The sequence below is a fragment of the Euphorbia lathyris genome, chromosome 3, assembly GCF_963576675.1.
Source record: "Euphorbia lathyris chromosome 3, ddEupLath1.1, whole genome shotgun sequence".
NCBI lineage: Eukaryota > Viridiplantae > Streptophyta > Magnoliopsida > Malpighiales > Euphorbiaceae > Euphorbia > Euphorbia lathyris.
Genome location: NC_088912.1, coordinates 76,865,807 through 76,885,135, shown reverse-complemented (window position 1 = coordinate 76,885,135; position 19,329 = coordinate 76,865,807). Strand labels below are relative to the sequence as shown.

General features: G+C 32.6%; 1 protein-coding gene across 1 annotated transcript; it reads right to left on the bottom strand.

Annotated features, from left to right (window-relative positions):
• Nucleotides 1-9,980: 9,980 nt before the first annotated feature.
• Nucleotides 9,981-11,382, bottom strand: LOC136221747 (aquaporin TIP2-1-like). Its single transcript, XM_066009184.1, has 3 exons — nt 11,208-11,382; nt 10,604-10,854; nt 9,981-10,524 (listed from the first exon to the last, which is right to left on the bottom strand). The coding sequence occupies exons 1-3, from the start codon at nt 11,380-11,382 to the stop codon at nt 10,162-10,164; spliced, it is 789 nt and encodes a 262-aa protein (XP_065865256.1). The 3' UTR covers nt 9,981-10,161.
• Nucleotides 11,383-19,329: the final 7,947 nt, after the last annotated feature.

Sequence of the window (19,329 nt, the reverse complement as noted above, 5' to 3'; positions counted from 1 at the left end):
ATACCCCTAACCTTCCCACTTCCCCTTACGCGAACGTTCTCTCCCCTCTTCTCCTTGGATGTGCGAAACGGTTGTTGGCTCCTCCATTAATGATACCAAGACTTTTGATCTTCATACATTCCTTTAAATTGTACGGAATCTGCACCATTTCTCTAAATCACAATAAATTTCTCTTTTTCCTCTCTTCATCTCTTGATTCTGCAACTTCCTAATTCTAGAAAACGAAGTCATGGTTCTTCATCTTCCTATTCCTGCTCGTTACTTGGTTTCTTTCTTCTTGTTACCATCAAAGAAATGGTTATTCTACGTTTTCTCCATCATTTTTCCAGTTTATCATATTGTTATTGTCGCTTTTAAGGGTGAAAGGCGCGAAAAATGTAAGTATCTGCTGTTTTTTCTGCGTTTTTCCATGAATACACTTCGCGTAGTCGATGATTTCGTGAAGATCTGCGAAGAGAAAGAGCTTGAAACGCGACGATCTAATTCACGGATCGATTAGTTCGCGAAGTCTGCGAGTAGAAAAGTTCATGATTTCACTCGCATACTTCACGAACGTTTCAGACCTCGCATACCTCGCGAAAACATCGATTAGCAAAGTAAAATCATCTCTTTCCCAGCACATTTACATTCGCATGCTTCGCTAATCCTCATTTCGCGAATCCAAAATCGTCTTTTTTTCTGCCTAACACGACTAATTTTTCTTGAAGGTGGTTGATTACATAACATCCCTTTCTGGAAGGCGGCGTATTGGGCTGCAGGGGAGATGACTATTTTCCTCAATATTGGTACATTCACTTTGAAATGATTGGTTAGGAGAGATTGTGCCAATCTTGGTGTGCATCATGGGACACGTCCATCCCAAAAGGTCTGGACTTCCTGTAGAGAGAGAAATTTCCGTCCAGATTAGTCAGGTTCACTTTGAAGTGATTTGTTAGGAGTTTATTATGACAATCTTGTTATAAATTTTGATAATGTTATGATTTTAATATTGTTATTGTGGCAAACTTGTTGTAAATTTTGATAATATTATGATTTTAATGTTAGGATCCGTTGTTGTCTGGCATTTTTTGTTATATACCACTTCGCAAATTAGCTTCAAATCACATCCAGACTTCGTATATGCTAATTAAAATCATCAACTAAACCAAACATTAGCTTCGCAGGCTTCACATATGCTAATTAATTTCATCAAGTAAAACCAAACATTAACTTCGCAGGCTTCGCATAAGATCGAATCTGTGAAGTCAGACGGGAGGGAGACAGACGCACATAAATATTGAGGGTATTACGGGAAAGTCACACAAAAACAGTCTAGATATGTAGTAGGTTAAGTAAATAGGTTAAATATGTAAATGGACCTCCAATTTGACCTAGTTTTATAATTTTCCCAATAAACAAATAGCATTCCGAGCTGATCGACATTTGATCTTCGGATTGAACTCTTTGTCCTTGACATAGCAAAATCATTTATAAGTTGATAAAATAGGGATAAGATACGGAAAATAGATTTAATTTTTTTTTAAGTATCAATTTAATTTTAATTTATAAAACAGTAACATGTTAGGGATTAATGACTTAATTGGTGTTGTTTATGAACTTAATTTCAAAGTCATTATTAATTTTAAAATATATATTTTTTAAATGAACTATTGTGAGGAGGTTAAATTACTGACATGACGCATTGACTTCACGTTGACCCGTCATAATTACCAGTTGTACACTTTAGCGGGAGGTCACCAAAAGATTGTACAGTTTTTATATACAAAATTGAATATTATAAGCAAAGTGTGACAAATAACAAAAATTGTGCACCACATATATAATTTACCAATTAATTCACATCACAAAGTCTAGCATGCCAAATATTAAAATTATACAACATGTAAATACAAACATTCATTTTACAACTTCAACATTCATTCAATAGCATAACCTTAACCTACATAGTTAAAGTAAATAAATCAGCACCAATGATTTGAGACCTCGCCTTCTTGAGAAGATAATCTGATACTCGATTCTTCCTCATCTCTAGAGTGTGCATGACATCTTCAAAAAAACACTATTTTTTGAAAGATGAAGTTCAATTCCACATTTCCAATTCTAGCAACAATAGTGGTATAGATATCACTCAACAACACTTTCTATCCTCGGTCACAACAATGTGCGTTTTGAACATTGCTCGATCATAGCAGACATGTCGAGAGGCGTCAATGTCTACCCACCACTTTTCTGATCCGCCTACAAGGTTGATCTTAATTATCATTGCTACTTGAGGTAGTTCTTAAGTCAGGTTAACACTAGGAGTAGTGTTTGGTCTGTTCCGACATTTTCCTTCCATATGACTTGGTTTCTCTCAATTAAAGCAGAGAAAAATAGTATCACTATTAAGTGGATGATGTGGTCAATTTTGGTTCCTCTAAGGGTTCCAATTCTAATTATTTCGAGTGTTGCGATTCTGATCCTTGAAACTTTTATGGTTAGGTTTTAGAAGTGTTATGGATCGTTTAGTGTTGTTTGAGACAACAAACACCTCTTCTTTTTTGTCCTATTTTCGGACTTCCTTCTTAATGTGCAAAATGGTAATCAGAATTTCCAGTGAATATTTCTTAGTTTTATGTTTGACAACAACAACAACAACAAAGCATTAGTCCCGAAATGATTCGGGGTCGGCTAACATGAACCATCATATAAAACCGTGAAATCAAAGGACATACATTCCGATAAAATCTCATGAGCAATTTTCTAGAGTTCATGTGATTGTGCCTCCATGGGTTGTCTTAGTCATTTGGAATTTGAGCTAGTGACTGACAACATACTTTTTTCGTTCTAGCCTCCTTATAGTATCATATTTCTTTTGCAACGCATCCCAAATTTTCCTAGCAGATTTTTTCTCAACATTGTAATAATCATATAGATCATCAGCTAGTTCATCCAATATTTACTTTTTACAGAGAAAATCAGTCTTGATCCACTTATCAACATCATGTTTCTCGGCCTTGGTGACAATTTTAGCAATCATAGGTTTTTCGGAATTCAAAATAATAAAAAAAAACTTTTTTTGTGGTAAGATAAAACAACATATTTTGTTTCTATCTCCTAAAGTGAGTCCCCTCAAACTAAAACGGATTGTTGATATTACTCAACTAGGATATTGAGTTAAAAATGTTGAAGTTGAAGCATAGTAATTAAAACAAAATTATCAATTTGATAATTCTAGATGATTCACGAACGAGGTCACCCTCTCTAAGAAGTTCACTGCACTGCCTCAAAAGTGTGAAGTAGACAATCAGTTGGTTGCCTCCAAATTAAATAGCCCAATTGAACAATGTAATCTGATTCCGATATGTCTGATTCGGAATCGTTCTAATAATCACAATAAAAAGAAAATGATTGCTCATGATTTTCGAAATTGAAATTTTTCTGAATGTTTTCTCTGTGAAACTTAGTTTCTATATGAAAGAAAACAAAAGAGACGTACATATAAGCTTGATTCGTGAAGAGATTTTCTATGGAGAAAAATATGATTGGTTACGAGTTTGAAGGCCCATTAAAAAACGTTTAGAAAATTGATTCATAATTTAACAGTTTGAAAAAGTAATTAAAAAATTAAAATTATTTAATAATAAAAAATTTCCAAGAATATAAATGTCCATACTAACCCAATCCAGTTCAACCCAGCCAATCAGACGGATGGCGACGCGTGTATGGTGGTCAAAGTTAAACAAACATCATGCATCTTCTCTCTTCCATGAAAATAGGTACCCCTTGAGACATAATCCAAGGTTTACGACTTATAAACACTTCTTTTCTTTACAAGTGATCAATTTCATATGTGGAATTTTTCTTATCACTTATGGAACTCTAGAATGCATGCATTTAAACACTTATTCCTTTTTATAAAGGCTTAATATAATATTAACTCCGTCAACTTGCTTAAAATAACCTATTGGCTACCTAAACTTGTTTAAAGTGACCTATTGGCCCCCTAAACTTGTTTACAGTGGTCTATTTTCCCTCCGAACTAGTTTAAAGTGATATGCACTACAATTTGTCTAAATCCGTAAAAAAAATCAAAACTTAAAAAATATAGGTCTAATTCGTTATTCTAAGTGTTTAAAACAAATTAACCTTTATTTTGTACATCTTTATGATGTTTTTATAGATTTAGGGACATGGTCATGTACTTTAAGCAAGTTTAGGAGACTAACAAGACACTATGTAAGTTCAACGGGCCAATAAACCTTTTTGGACAAGTTCAGGGAACAACGGGTGCATTAAGCTTTTTTTATAAATTTTCAAATTTGGGCCAAGTCCAAAAACATACTTTTATAAATTCACATACTACGATCTACGTCTAACAAAAATAAATCAAATTATTTTTTTTTCTTTGAGGTGTTTTTTTTTATCTGAATATGTGTTAAGATGTGTTGAACGATTTTCTTGTTTGAAGAAGCAAATGTGTTATAAAGAATAAACTTATTATTGGTTTTTGTTAAGTAAAAAGTGACACTTACATGTGTAACAATTTTATTGAATATTGTCATATCAGCAACGTGTGTAACACATCCTCTAGAGTTGAAAATCAACTATTTAAATGAAGGCGACAAAGTTACAAAATATATAACTAACCAAAAGTTTAGGGTGTCAAAAGGAAAAAAGTGACAAGTTTAAGGATAAATTATATATTAAACTAAAAAGTATGTCATATTAGCTTAAAAGGGTAATTTTGCTATTTATTTTTTTTAAGTATATTTGATTATTTATTTTGTTTGAGTAATAGGTTCTAGCTCCATATTTAAAGTCAGGGACCAAAGAATTGATGATACTAAATGTTATAATAAATATTGTAAATACGAGGTAAATTGGTAATAATTAATAAATTATTTACGACTAATAGTATTTGGGAAAAGTTATAAAATTGGGTTAAATTGGAGACTCGTTTATATATTTAAACCAATCACCCAAAGCATTGTTAAGTCCGAAATATACCTAAAATATCATCAGTATTTACATCAGATTTGCTATGAATTTGTGCTGTTTATATCTATTTAGAGTATTTTTTACGTCCGAATATGTTTCTCTCATGCAAGGTACCTAAATATTTGGTAAAATCCAAATAGGAACGAAAAGAGGTTAAAAACGACGGAAAAACCCTAAGTTACGAGCAAAAGACGAGGAAATTCAAACGCATCAATCGAAGATGACGGAACAGAGTCGAGGCCGAGAAAAAACACCCGTGTCGCGACCGAGATTCCCTAATCTCGGTCGCGACATGCGTTTTCCAGACATTCTCCTCTTGCATTCCGAAGGCTGAAATTTTACTCCTCAATCTCGGCTGAGATTCTTGAATCTCGGTAACATCAGAAAATCTGGCAGCATATCCTTCACGTGTTCAAATTCAAAGAAACGCGTCCGTTCGAGTGGATAAAAGCGTCTCTTCGTAGCGGACACGACCCCTAAACACGACTCTTCAACATCTATAAATAAAGAGTTGATTTCAGAGTTGTAGAGAGTTAGATTATTAAGATTGGTACAAAATTTATGCAGAAATTCTGGGCCAGAAACGATCCAAAGTTAGAAGTTCGATTTTGTAAAAGCAATATGATGTACACACATTGTTTATTAATTAATTACAAACACAGAAGCAATTAGGTTTAGATTAAGATCTGTTCGAAGACTAGTTTATATTTTGATAGTAGAAATATCATCTCTATTCCGAAGATTCAGCGAGAAGATTAAGTAGCGGATTCGACCCCGGAGCTTGACAAACTCTAACGAGGTTTGAGGAAGGATTGACAACCCGGACTCACTAAGTCCTCTTGAATGCTTCCATGCTTTTTATTCTCTGTAAACTTGTATCAATTCACACTTCATCTAATAAAAGTTTATGCAATTCAATATATTTTTATGTAGCACTTTGGTAAATGATCCGAAGTGAGTTCTAGTGTTTTCATTAAAACGTAGTTAAATTCAATATCTTTACAAGGAAACTTTGTTGAACACTTGGGAAAATTCATTCTTACGGACGATATGATCGTTAGGTCGGCTTATCAGAAATAAGTATTAATTTGATTAAGGTAGCGATCTTGCCTGACCGTAGGAAGATCGTCTGCGGTTCAAAGCCTTTTAATTGAAGGAGTTTACGTTATTACACATTTATAATTTTTACAAAGTTTAAAGTTGTTTTCTTTGCTTACTGCAAACGAGTACAATTATTCTCTTATTCTAAACACTAAACGTTTCTGTTTTGTAATTCATACTCAAAACAGAATTGATTTCTAATATTCTACATATTTTCCAATCTGATTCTTATTAATTCAATCTCAAAACCAAATTCAATTAACGATTATCTATTAAATAAACCTTAAGTCGTATTTAAACTATATTAAAATAAGTTTTTGTGAAAAACCGTTCCCTGTAGGATCGATATCTTTTTATTACTACAAGTGAAACTGTGCACTTGCGGAAATCGCTCAACAAGCATTATATATATTTATTTGTGACTTTTTCAAAATACCTCAAACATTTCATCTTCTCATTTCCTTTCTATCGTTTTATCTTTCTCTCTTCATTTTTTTTATTATGCGAACGAAATCCATTTTTTCATCTTCCTGTTTCTTTTTATCGTTTCAACTACAGAATCCATTTTTTTCCTCTCTTTGTCTCTCTGTTCTTGTGTGAATCGAATGCATGGTTCTTCATCGTCATGTTTCTTCTTCCTCTCTTTGTTTCTTTCTTCTTGTGCGAATCAAAGGCATCGTTATTCAACGTTCTTCTACGTTTATCATATGTTTATTGTCGATTTCAATGGCAAAAGACGGAAATAAGGTAAATATCTACTATATTTCTGTGTTCATCTTCCTCTCTTTCTAGAAAATGACTTCACATGACGAGTTTACTTCACATTTTGCGAAGTAGAATCATCCTCTGTAGTAGTATTTTCTCCAGAAAATGACTTTGCAGAATAAGTTTACTTCACATTTTGCGAAGCCTGCGAAGCAAAATCATCCTCTAAAGTAGTATTTTCTCCAGAAAAGGACTTCGCAAACTCGCAATATGCGAAGCAAAATCATCATTTGTCAGGTTGTATTTCTTTTCACAAACTTCGCAGTTTCGCTTTCTGCGAAGCGTTTCTTTCATTATTTCCCTAAAACGACTTAATTTTTGTGAATGTTGAATACAAATGCATCAAATTCAAGTATCCGTTTAACTTTAATATAAAGGCATCAATCACAGTGAGGGGTGATTGGGATGTGATGAAGAAAGTGAAGACCAAATGTTCTAGTTCCTTTTGCTTCTGAACTTCCTCCTAAAGTCTGGAAGCACTCCAATTAGGGTTTACTGTGGTACACTAGTGCTCATAGCATTGCTGGGGTTTATGGATTGAATTATTGGTTTACTGTGGTACACTAGTGCTCATAGCATTGCTGGGGTTTATGGATTGAATTATTGTTGCAATCTTGCTATAAATTTTGATAATGTTATATTTTTTATGTCATTTTGCTTTACATGTTGTTTACTTGTATATATTTTAGACAAATAACAAAATATAACACTTCGCATTTTTCCCAAACTGTGAAACCTGAGGAAAAATTACGAGGAGAAATACTACTTCAGTACATGAATTTGCTTTGCAATTTGCGAAAATTGTGAAGCAAACTCATTCTGCGAAGTAGTATTTCTCTTCGCAGGCTTCGCAATTTGCGATAATGCGAAGTAAAATCATATGTGCCTGGGAAAAATGTACAAAATACTAAAAAACGGAATGTCAAGTTCGCAAGAACAAAGATTTTACGTACTGTTGGCCCAAAATAAAATAAATTTTATTTTCATATGTATAGAAAGCTTATGTTTAATTTTAGGGTATAGTTTCCATTTTGTGTACAAATTTTCAATTCTAGTCAATTTATAGAAGGGGGTATTTGTTGGCCCAATAAATAAATTTTATTTATTTATGTAAATATATATGTAAAAATATGTAAATAGAGTATATAGTCAATTTTAATGAAAGTTTATTGAAATAAAATTATATAAGAAAATAAAAGGAAAGAAAAATAATAAAAACAAATAAAATAAAAAATAAAGTTTTGGTAGGTCTCGGCGAGACCTACCCCTGGAATTAATTTCCAAGGCTTCGTTCGTCTTATCCGGTTTCTCCGACGCGCACCGAACCGCAACCAAAGCTGACCCACGAAACTTAACCCTTCCTCACACCTATGACCACCCTTAAATCTCTCCCTAACCTTGATTTAGCTAAATGATGCGGCATGTTAGTTGGTGGAAGTTGGAAGAGGTTGAGGAAAGTTAGGAATTAGTTGATGGAAGTTTAAGTGGTTGATTAGGTGTCATTTTGTGGTGAAATCCTGAGAGAAATATAAGGGAGGTGGGGTGAAAAAATGATACTAATTGTCCTTCCAAAAAACTATAAATAGACTCTCTCACTCTCATAAAAAATCACTCACTCAACACAACAAAAACCCCTTCCTAAAGGTTCTTTCCAATGCTCTCCTTTTAAGTTCTTAGTTCTTAAGTTCTTTGTTTTTGTTCTTCAAGTTCTTAGTTTTAATTCCTTCTTTTAGCTTCCTTTAGCTTTAATCCAAGTTCCAATAGCCTCTTTCCAAGTTTTTCAATTCAATAGCATTCCCAAGCCTTTAATTTGCTCAATCCTTAGCTAGAATTCTGTTTCCAAATTAATTTTTCAGATTCGTCCAAGTATTTTCAAAGCCCGATTTCGTCCATTGAAATTCATTTTTTGCTTTCGATCCCTTCAACAAAGTTGTTCCTGACATCTTGAATTTCAATCTAGTATATTTATTTTCCCAATTCCATGCTCAGAAACTATAGTTACAAGCCAATCTTTACAGCCCAAATTCTTTTAGCTAGTCTGTTCCCAGAATTTTCCAGATTCGTCCAGTTGTTTTCAAAACTCAATTTCGCCCATTTAGAGTCCGTTTTAGCCTTCGATCCCTTATAGAAGTTTGTTCCTGACCTCCTGAAGTTAAATTTAGCCTATTTACTCGTCCAATTCCGTGTTTTTAAGCACTCAAACGAGCCCACCGAAGTCAAAGGTTAAATCTGCCCCATTTGCCTACCACACGTTTTGACATTGCCAAGATCATATACCATACAGGCCCAACTGACCGCAGCCCTCCGAGAACTTCAAGCCGACATCAAAGTTCAACGTCCAGCCGAGATAGCTATTGTGGCTCCGAGTTTGTCGTTGAATTCCAAATTATTATTTTAATTCCATTTCAATTCCTTGTATTGATTTGTTTTTTCCAATTCAATTGAATTAGCTATATGTTTAGTATAGAAATTTTTCAATTGTAATTAATTTCATTTTTTTTTTTTGCTTACTTTGAACACATGTATTTAAACCTTGATTTATATCAATAAAATACCAATTTTTCTAAAATCTCGTGTCCATTTCGCACTTTTAATTTCTTTATTTTACCCGTCTTCAATTTATACGCTTACCTTAAATGAAAATAATTAATCTAGCAAAGTTTTTATAACGGCACTAGAGACCCAAAAGAGACTTTTTCAATCCTTGCGTCCCTCGCCAATCGCCTTGTTTAGATTTCAAGTTTGGCGCGCAAACTCCAGAAACTTAACCGTCTTTAATAATCGAGAAATAATCTTCTCTGGCACGTCCGCACCCTAACCACACGTGACAATGTTGAAAATTAGCATATTCACAAAATATCGCTAACACGTATATATAAGTCGATAATTAAAAACGGATCCGAATTAATGCTCGGAAGCCTTTTTCCTTGGGCTTCCGACTCTTTCCAAAATTTAATTGTAAAATTTGAATTCTTAACTAGCAAGATTACGCAATCAAAGATGAGTTTCACCCTTTCTTTCGAGGGTATTTTTGCGAACAATAATCCAAATTCAATTTGGATGGATAAAACTGAGAGCAACATAAAGATTTCTTCTTGTTCATAATTTCCTCACAATGAATAAACACAAGAATGTAGAAAAAATCTGGATCCAATGCAATTAAAAAAACTGCAAATAATTAATCAATATAATAAAGACATAATAAGAACTTGCAACAAACTAATTAAGGCAGGAGATAGAACTAAGAAAGAACAAAGAAAGAAAACCATATATAAATACGTTTCTCTTTCTTTTATTACAAATTTCTAATACAAATTAGAAAGCAGCATCATCATCATTAGAGGACATGTAGATGTTTCCATAGACGATGCCAGCCAAACCACCACCAACAAGGGGTCCTAGCCAGTAAATCCAATTGTCATGGTAGTCACCACTGGCTACCGCGGGTCCGAATGATCGAGCCGGGTTCATGGATCCGCCGGAGAAAGGTCCAGCAGCCAGGATGTTTGCACCTACTATGAAACCAATAGCCATAGGAGCAATGGTTCCAACACATCCCTTTTTAGGGTCAGCTGCAGTTGCAAACACTGTGTATACTAATCCAAATGTTATAACTATCTCCATTATTACTCCTTCTATCATTCCAACTCCCCCTGCCACGCTGTGAATTGGGATTGTCTGAAAAAACAACAACACCATCAGCTATACTCAAAAGTATTAAATGATGTAACTGTTTGATAATAGAACAGGAACATACCAAGCCACCGGTGACAAGTTTGAGAAGAAAGCAGGCAGCAATAGAACCAAGAAGCTGAGCAATCATGTAGAAGATGCCAGTTAGGAATGTGATTTGTCCTCCAAGAGCCATTCCAAAAGTAACCGCGGGATTAACATGGCCACCGGAGATGTTAGCTCCGACGGATACTGCCACAAACAGTGCAAATCCATGGCAAATAGCTACTCCTACTAAACCAGCTGGATCAAGAGCTGCCCCATCTGTCAATTTATCTGCAACAACAATATATAACTCAAATATATCTTCGTGAAAAATTTTAGAATACTCCGGGAATATGGTACTACACGGATAAAAGAGTTGATGCTAGAGTATTTTAGGGTATAATAAAAAAATATACATCCCCTTTTATAACTAATTGTTGAAAACAAAGCTAAATAACAGAAATTAATCAAGCAAAGATCGAACACAAAGATTTGTTAACGAAGTTCGGCAGTTTTGAATTGCCTACGTCTCCGGAAGTGATGAGCGGTTTTCCTCCACACCCCTTTGATATTATGAGTCATATGCAACACTAATGATACTTCGTGTGCATGCATGTGTGTTCATTTAGAGAAAAATGACTAACCGTAAGCAATGACAGAACCAACACCAGCAAAAACAAAGAGAAGAGTAGAGATAAATTCAGCAATGTAAGATTTCAATGATCCTAAACTAAATGTATCATCAAATTTACCAAAGGCAATTGCCATTTTTTCTAAAAGAAAAGGAGCACACAGAGAAATGCTTTGCTCACACCACATATTTATACAATGACTTTCACAACTTAAATAATTAGTATAAAACAAGGGTCACTAAATCAATTCAAGTGAGTTGTTTTTCATTATTATGTTATTGTATATATGTTTTTGTTAATAACTGAAATTTGAAAAGATGCAAGTTTCTAGCTTTAATAAATTTCTTTAAAAAAAATTAATCTATAGAGAGAATCTATTTAAACAGTGTTAACCAAAATTTGCCTCAACTCGGGATCTTTTTCGAGATCATAATAGAATTTGGTTTGATGATTTGGAGTTAATTTGATGACTAGTTGAGCTATGAGATTTTTGCTATGATATGCGTCTTACATGTTTTCAACCCATGTGCTAAATATAAAATTAGATTCTTAATATATTAAAAACAGCCATAATATATTGTTTGTCTCCTGAATATTTTATGCAAGTTGAGAGAGTTATCGGGATACTCTAAAAATTTAAAGGGTCAATCAAAATTTTTGCACAAATTTATAATATATTACGCCTTAAAAATATATACACAGACTTTAACATGGTGAGAGAATGGAGTTTTTTTTTTTTAATCCAGAAATCGGAAATCTCATAAAACCGTAGGATTTGCATCCTCAATAATAGTGTTTAACAACCATTCCGGAACTTCGGAAGATATAAAATCGCTAGCATTAGAATAGGACTGCCTAGCTATCAAATGTGCAGCTCTATTAGCTAAACGAGGAATAAATGACAACTTAAAGAGAATGAAGTTATGATGAGCATTTTTATTTTATTTTAGAGAAAATATATATAATATATATGTTTTTTTCAATTTGGTAAATGAAAAAAAATGGGAGACTCAAATTGGACCTCATGAAGAATTCACTCAGACATAATAACCATTGGGCCCTCCAGTTTAAAGTCTTCCGCAATTGAACACCTAGAGCACACCCTTATTTCAGGCCCGGCGGGCATGAGCTAGCTAGCATGGAGCCAGAGATTAAGATGCTCTGTTTTTGTCACTTAATTTCGGTTCAGTAAATAGCATTCAGTTTAATAATTTATCATTACTTATTATAATTATAATTATTTACTATTATTATTATATTTTCATTGCGAGCAGTTCCATCCATAAAGGTGCAAACTATCTGCGAAAGGGAATAGTCACGGTTGTCGGCGGTGGATACCCTTTCAGACAAAAAAAAAATATTATTATTATTATTATTAGAACCATTATTATTTGGGTAATTAATTTATTAGTCCTTATATTTTGATAAAACATATTGTTTAATCCCTGTATTTTCAAAAATAAATGATAAAGTCATTAACGTTTTTCTCGGTGAACTGTTTAGTCCCTAACATTTTTCTCAGTGAACTGTTTAATCCATGCCGTTAGACTCTCATGAAGATTCTATTAGTTAATTTGGATTTGCGTTCTTCTTTTCCTTTATTTTCCTTTTCTTTAAATTCTAATGCGTCTGAAATCAACTTTGAGTGTTCTTCTTTTTTATTTTCTTCTTAATCGTTCAAATTCGTAAACATTGGGTATGTTCTTTTTCTTGTTCTCCATGTAAATAGCTTCTTCTTCTAAATTGGATTTTCTCTTCTGAAATTTGAAGGTAAATAGTAAAGGGTAATTTAGCCATTTCCGAAATCATAAACGGTAAAAAATCTAACAAATAGACGGAATGACTAAACAGTTCACTGAGAAAAAGGTTAGGGGCCTTATAATGTGTTTTTGAAAATAAAAGGACTAAACGGTGTGTTTTGTCAAAATATAGGGACTAATAAATTAATTAACCTTATTATTTTAGTTATTGCTATTTTTAAAAGATTATATTATTATTTCAGTTTCAGTAAACTCAGTTCAGTATTATTCAGTTCAGTTCACTTAATTTCAGTTAAAAAGAACAGACCTAACACAGACAATTATTGATTCTTGGGTTGTTCTTCATTCCACCTTTTTCTTGGCTCATCCTTTGCCAAAGTCTAAGATTGTGAGCGAGAGGTTAAGTTGGTGCACTCTTATAGAGAAAAAAACCATTAGATCATCAGGAGTATAGTGTGTCTTTGCAAGTATAAGTACTTTTTTTAAGAGAATCATTGTGGTTTGGTTAAAAGTTGTTATGTTTTAAGTTAGCTTTTGGTTTGTTTATTTGCTCTCGCGGTAACAAAAAATAAAATAAAGGATAAAGTACTTATTGTTTTTTAGAAAGTGCATATTTATCTCTAATCTATAAAATATTGAAATTTTACCCATAACGTTTTCAAATAAGATACGCGGCATAAAATTTAGACTACTCCTCAATTAAAGGGGCACGCGATTTTCCATATCAAATGGAGGACCTTTCATACATATTTTGATACGTGTAACATGGACCCACACATATTAGAAGAGGCCCCACTATTTTAATTATTATTACGAAGAGCCACAATACACGTGTCCAAATGTGAATTGGAGTCATCCGAGTGACATTAAAGATCCGATACTTAATATAACAACTCCAACTAAAATACTGATTTAGTTATAAAAAGAGATAATTATATCTTAAAAGAACTCAACACAACAAGAACAAGAACAGTTTTATTCATATATTTCTAAAAGAATCCCATACTGGAAGAATATTGTAAATTTTCTCCATGAAGAGAGACTAGACTAGACTAGACTATACTATTATTAGTACCACAACTTTAACTGTTGGAGATGCCCATCAGTTTCTTCTATTTCAGCTTCCTAATAATAACATATTTTTTGGGAAGATGTGAGGAATAGGGAGATGGCAGATGTATATATGTCGTATTGAAATTTGCTGTCATTAACATGTTTTATTACAAATTGTCTTCATGCCCATCAATCATTGCTATGCGTATTTATTTCTATCTAACTACAAAATAATTTGATTTCATGTTATATCTTAATTAAGGACAGTAACAATCGTATCTCGTATAACCCAAAAATTTACGTCTCAATTTTGTATAACCTGTTGATTTCATATTGTGTAATTGAATGAAAAAGTACAAATATCCGATTACACGACATATAATTATAGTGTTTGCGTTTAGTTTAGTAGGTAATGAGTTATTTTTGGATTGACACAAATTGACACGTAAATTTTTGGATTGAATTAGTGTTGACCTGCTAACTCGAAAATGACATGAATATTTAAAATTATTATCACATTCTCTTATACTCTTACATGTCATCTTAATTAATAAATATAATAAAATTACAATTATTATCTGTAAATATGACTTGAACTATATTTTCTCATATTTGTACATATTATAGTAAAATTAAATGTGACTTTTAAACATATTACATGAACCGCATGATACTAGAAGACTTTTGGATGGTCATGGTTAACCTACTAATTCAAAAAGAACATATAAAATTTAGATGTATTACCATATCCTCACGTATTTTAAATATCACCATTACCATATAGGTACATAATAAAATTCTATGTGACCTGAAAACACGACACGAAATTGACACTAACCCAATTATGTTGACGCGATTATGACACAATTTTTTTTTTATTTGGATTAGAATTGGCTCATTTGACACTAACCGATAATTGACACGATATGAATACGATAATAACCTGGTAATTGTCACCCATATAAACCAATAAATATTGACATTGTGTCATGATTCTGTGAGGTAATCCTCTGATATCTGGAGGGATCTTTCTGGTGCCTGAGATAAGACATAAAGATGGCCAGGACGAGGCCAATGACTGGCACCCCCACCATGATGCCTAAGTTAGTGATGTATAGACCACAAGTAACACTAATAGTAGTTTGTCACTTCTTTAAATGCACCCGAACAGCAATCTTTCGTTGCAAAACAAGCCAAACAATAAAACTCTGTCTTGGAATATGAGAATGACCCCAAATCATTTTCCACCAAGTCACATGAGGCTTTTTCTTCCTCAAAACATTATAAGCACTACTAATAGAAAAAATGTGAGAACTGTTCCCATTAAATGTGACTTTTAAACATGAGGCTTTTTCTCCCTCCAAACTTTATCCACATTACACGATCTAACTCTAGTTAATTATTCGATTTTTTTCATATGTAATAGTTAATTTGTTCTCAATTGTGTTGTTCCACACCTCTCGCTATCTTATCTATGTTTTCTTTTTTATTTGTCTTTAAAATTTTGATTTTCGGTTTTATATGAACTCAATTGTTAGGTTTAATTGGAGTTAGATTAATTTTCTGAATTTAGAACTTGGTGAAGTACATTGATTTTTTAATTTGGATTGATCTAACTCACATTGATTGATTTTTTTTATATATACATTTTGGTACAAATAGATATAAAGTTTCATACAATGGTTGTTCATTGAAGTTGGAGAAAATAATTAAAGAAGTATTGTAACATTATACTTACAATGAAATTTATTTTAATTATAAATCATTTTTTGTCATGATTACTATTATAAGTTCTTTTCTCATGTTTAGTCATGAATTCTACATTATTCTTATTATTATCAAGAAGTTAAGTTTTTTGCTCAATCTTTTAGAGAAAGAGATTGTAAGCTTTCAATACACTTGATAAGATGTTTATTCTTGAAGCAATTTGGATTATGCTAGATATGAACTCAAAATAATGGTAAATAAAAATAATTTTTTATGCTCAAAATCCTAAAATATACACTAATTATAGGATATTGAGACAGTTACTTTTGCAACAGTGACTTATAGTTATTAACTATTATATTGTGCTTTGTACAAAATTGTTAGTATTATTTCAAGAGTTTTTATTAGTCATTTTTATGAAGAAATTTCTCTGATGAACCAATGTATCAAGTTGGTATTTTTTTAAGGAGAACAGAAAGACAGTCATACGCTAGTAAATTAGTGGTTTAGTAATTAATTTTTACAATAATTTTATGTGTACCATAAATGATAATAAGTTAAATTGTAACGTACAGTTCTTAAAATTTACTAATTGTATTTTTATTTATTTCAAATGAAAATTATTTAATTGGATTGTCATATCCCTTTCATTTATTATCTCTTAATATAATTTTTTAAGTATATTGATATTGACGTGTGTGTGATATAGAGATATGTCATATGTTGTCTCATACTACTTTTAGAATCAAATTATAATCATTCATTTTAATTTTTTTAATAGATTTAATAATTCTCCTAATAAAAATCATAATTGTTGTTCATTTGATTTTGGATTTTACAGGACTGTGACTGCATTCTTGCTCAGTTGATATACCGTTAATTCAAGTATATTGACATTATGAAAAATCTATCAATAGTAGTATCCGTTTATATAAATAAACGTGATGCGTGTTATAAATTTCTTAAATTTAAAATATGATTATTTTATTATTGTTTTATCGTTATAAATATATTTATTTTATTACATATTTATTTTTTGGTATGTACTTTTTTATTTTTATATATTATATTGAAAATAGTGTAAAAAAAAACAATAACATTTTTTTTATAATAATCCAAATATTATTATTAAAAAATAATAATAATTACAATAATTATAATATACTAATACATAACAAATTATCAAAATAGTTAAATATATTATATGATCCACGCAACGTGCAAGTCTTCGACTAGTTACTTATATAATTTAACCCGATTTATCTAAATTATGGGCATTATATTATATTTGATTCAAATATTATTTATAACATAATTTTCTTAATATAATATACTATAGTATAAATAGTAATTAAAATCAAATAATAAGAATATAAAATCCACAATCATGTTAATATTCCAATTTAAAGGATGTAAATATTTATCTAGCAAGCAGTGGCTTTTTCTTTTTGAAAATTTTCAACATTCGCTGTTCTTTTGGCTGTCTTTTACGTATTTTGGAAAAGGGATTAGATATCCGCACAGCACGTGATTCCTTTGTCTTTTTGCGTAGGGTTCTGTGATAGCCAATTTTTGACATGTTACATCATATCATATGAATGTCTTTCAAGATCACTTCACCCGACATATATGGGAAAATAACATATTTGCTACAATAAAATCACTAAATATTTTCATCCAACTCATACCAAAACATAGCATTACTAACTAAGCAAGAATATCTCTTGTGCTTGTTTCGGGGTAAATTAAATCCATGGTAACTGAAGTTTACCTATTTAACATTATGGTCACTGAATTTCAATTCTTAACAGTATGACTATTAAACATTACACTTTTTAATATCGGTGACAACTCAATTTTTCAAAACGACCGTTGACGGTCTCAAAATAAAATTAGAAGAGTTAATAATATTCTAAGGAACTTTAATTCTTGAAAATTTTCATTTTGAGATCATTTATGTGTTATTTGGTTAGAAGAGAGAGACTAATTTGGTAGAAAGAGAGCTCCAAACATGTGATTTTGGAAAATAAAAAAATACAGTTTCATGGTAAATGTCGTTCTGAACAACTTTAATTATTGAATATTTTCATTTTGAGGTCGTTACCGGTCATTTTGAGGAATTAGTTTAAATTCAATAGCCATCGGTATTAAAAAGAATAAAGTTCAGTGGCCATGGATGTAATTTACCCTTTGTTTCGGTAGAGACCAACAACGCCGTCTCTGGATATGGGCAACAAGGACGTCTTCTTAGAGCCCAAGGATGGGAGAGACGCAAAAGTAATATTTAAAAAAAAAATACAGAAATTAAATCTTAAAAAACACAATGATTACAGAAATAGTATTAGACCTAACAAATCACAACATACATCTAGATATAAAAAAAATGTCACTTTGAGACGTGTAGAATATATATTTTATCTATTCCGACGGAAAACACGGTGGAAGATGACAGGCTAATATGTCACTTTGACAAACGAGGGTAGTACTCCATTCATTTGGGACATCCGACCGCGTTTAACCAGTTAGTGGGCCCCTGTGTCATTCAACCTGCAGGCAACTGGACATCGTTCTGGGACCTAAAAATTGCATCGAAGGTAAAATTATTCATATGGCGTGCCTGTTGTGGGTATCTTTCTAATAGAGAGCAACTCTTCCTTAAAGGGGTAAATGTACCGAACCCATGTTTTATATGCGATGAAGTGGGGGAGCATAATTCTCATCTCTTTCTTGATTGATCGTATGCTTAAGACTGCTAGAGGATTATCGACTTACACTGGGACTTACACACTTCACTGAATGGGTTTCCAGTTTTATGCAGGGGACACTTCGGAGGTGCAAAGGAGTAAAGTTTGCATGATCATGTGGTCCGTGTGGCAGTCGAGAAATAATAAGTGTTGGAATAATAAGATACTATCTCCTTGAGTTGCCGTGGACTATGGGTAGGAATTTTTACAGGAGTTCTAACGCTACAATGTACTGGTGTAGGAAGAGAAGGTCGATCTGTTGATCGGAGTGCTGGTAGTTGGGCACTGCCACAGTGGGTTGGGTCAAACCCAACCTCGACGCAGGCATCGAGGGGACAACAAGCAGGTTCAGGTTCAGTCAGGTATGCAAAGATTCACTCGAGCGTGTAACAACCTGTCGTTCAGTTGTGTGGCAGCCCCTGTTAGCGGAAGCTGTTGGGCTAAAAGAGGCGTTAAAATGGGTTGCATCGACAGGTATGTCTAATGTTTACATGGAAATGGACGCAAGGGGGGTTGTGCATAAATTTTGGTGGCATAATAATGATGTTTCGGAGTTTGAGGGTGTTTTGTCTGAGTGCAGAATGATTGCTCGTAAGTTTCTGAATTTTCACATTGCTTTGGTTCCTCGTTTTTGTAATAAGATTGCTCATAGATTAGCAAAGATTTCGTTTGAGTTACCTAGTCACTCTCTTTGGGACTTGGCTCCTACTTGTATATGGATTTTGTTATCTCGAATGTAACCGCTATTCCATTTGAGTAATACAATCAATTCTACTTTGTAAAAAAAACCTTTTTATGACACTGATGATTCGTGAAACCAACTGAGCTGAATCATAAGTACGGGCCCATCCCAAACTTAAGCCCACGGTT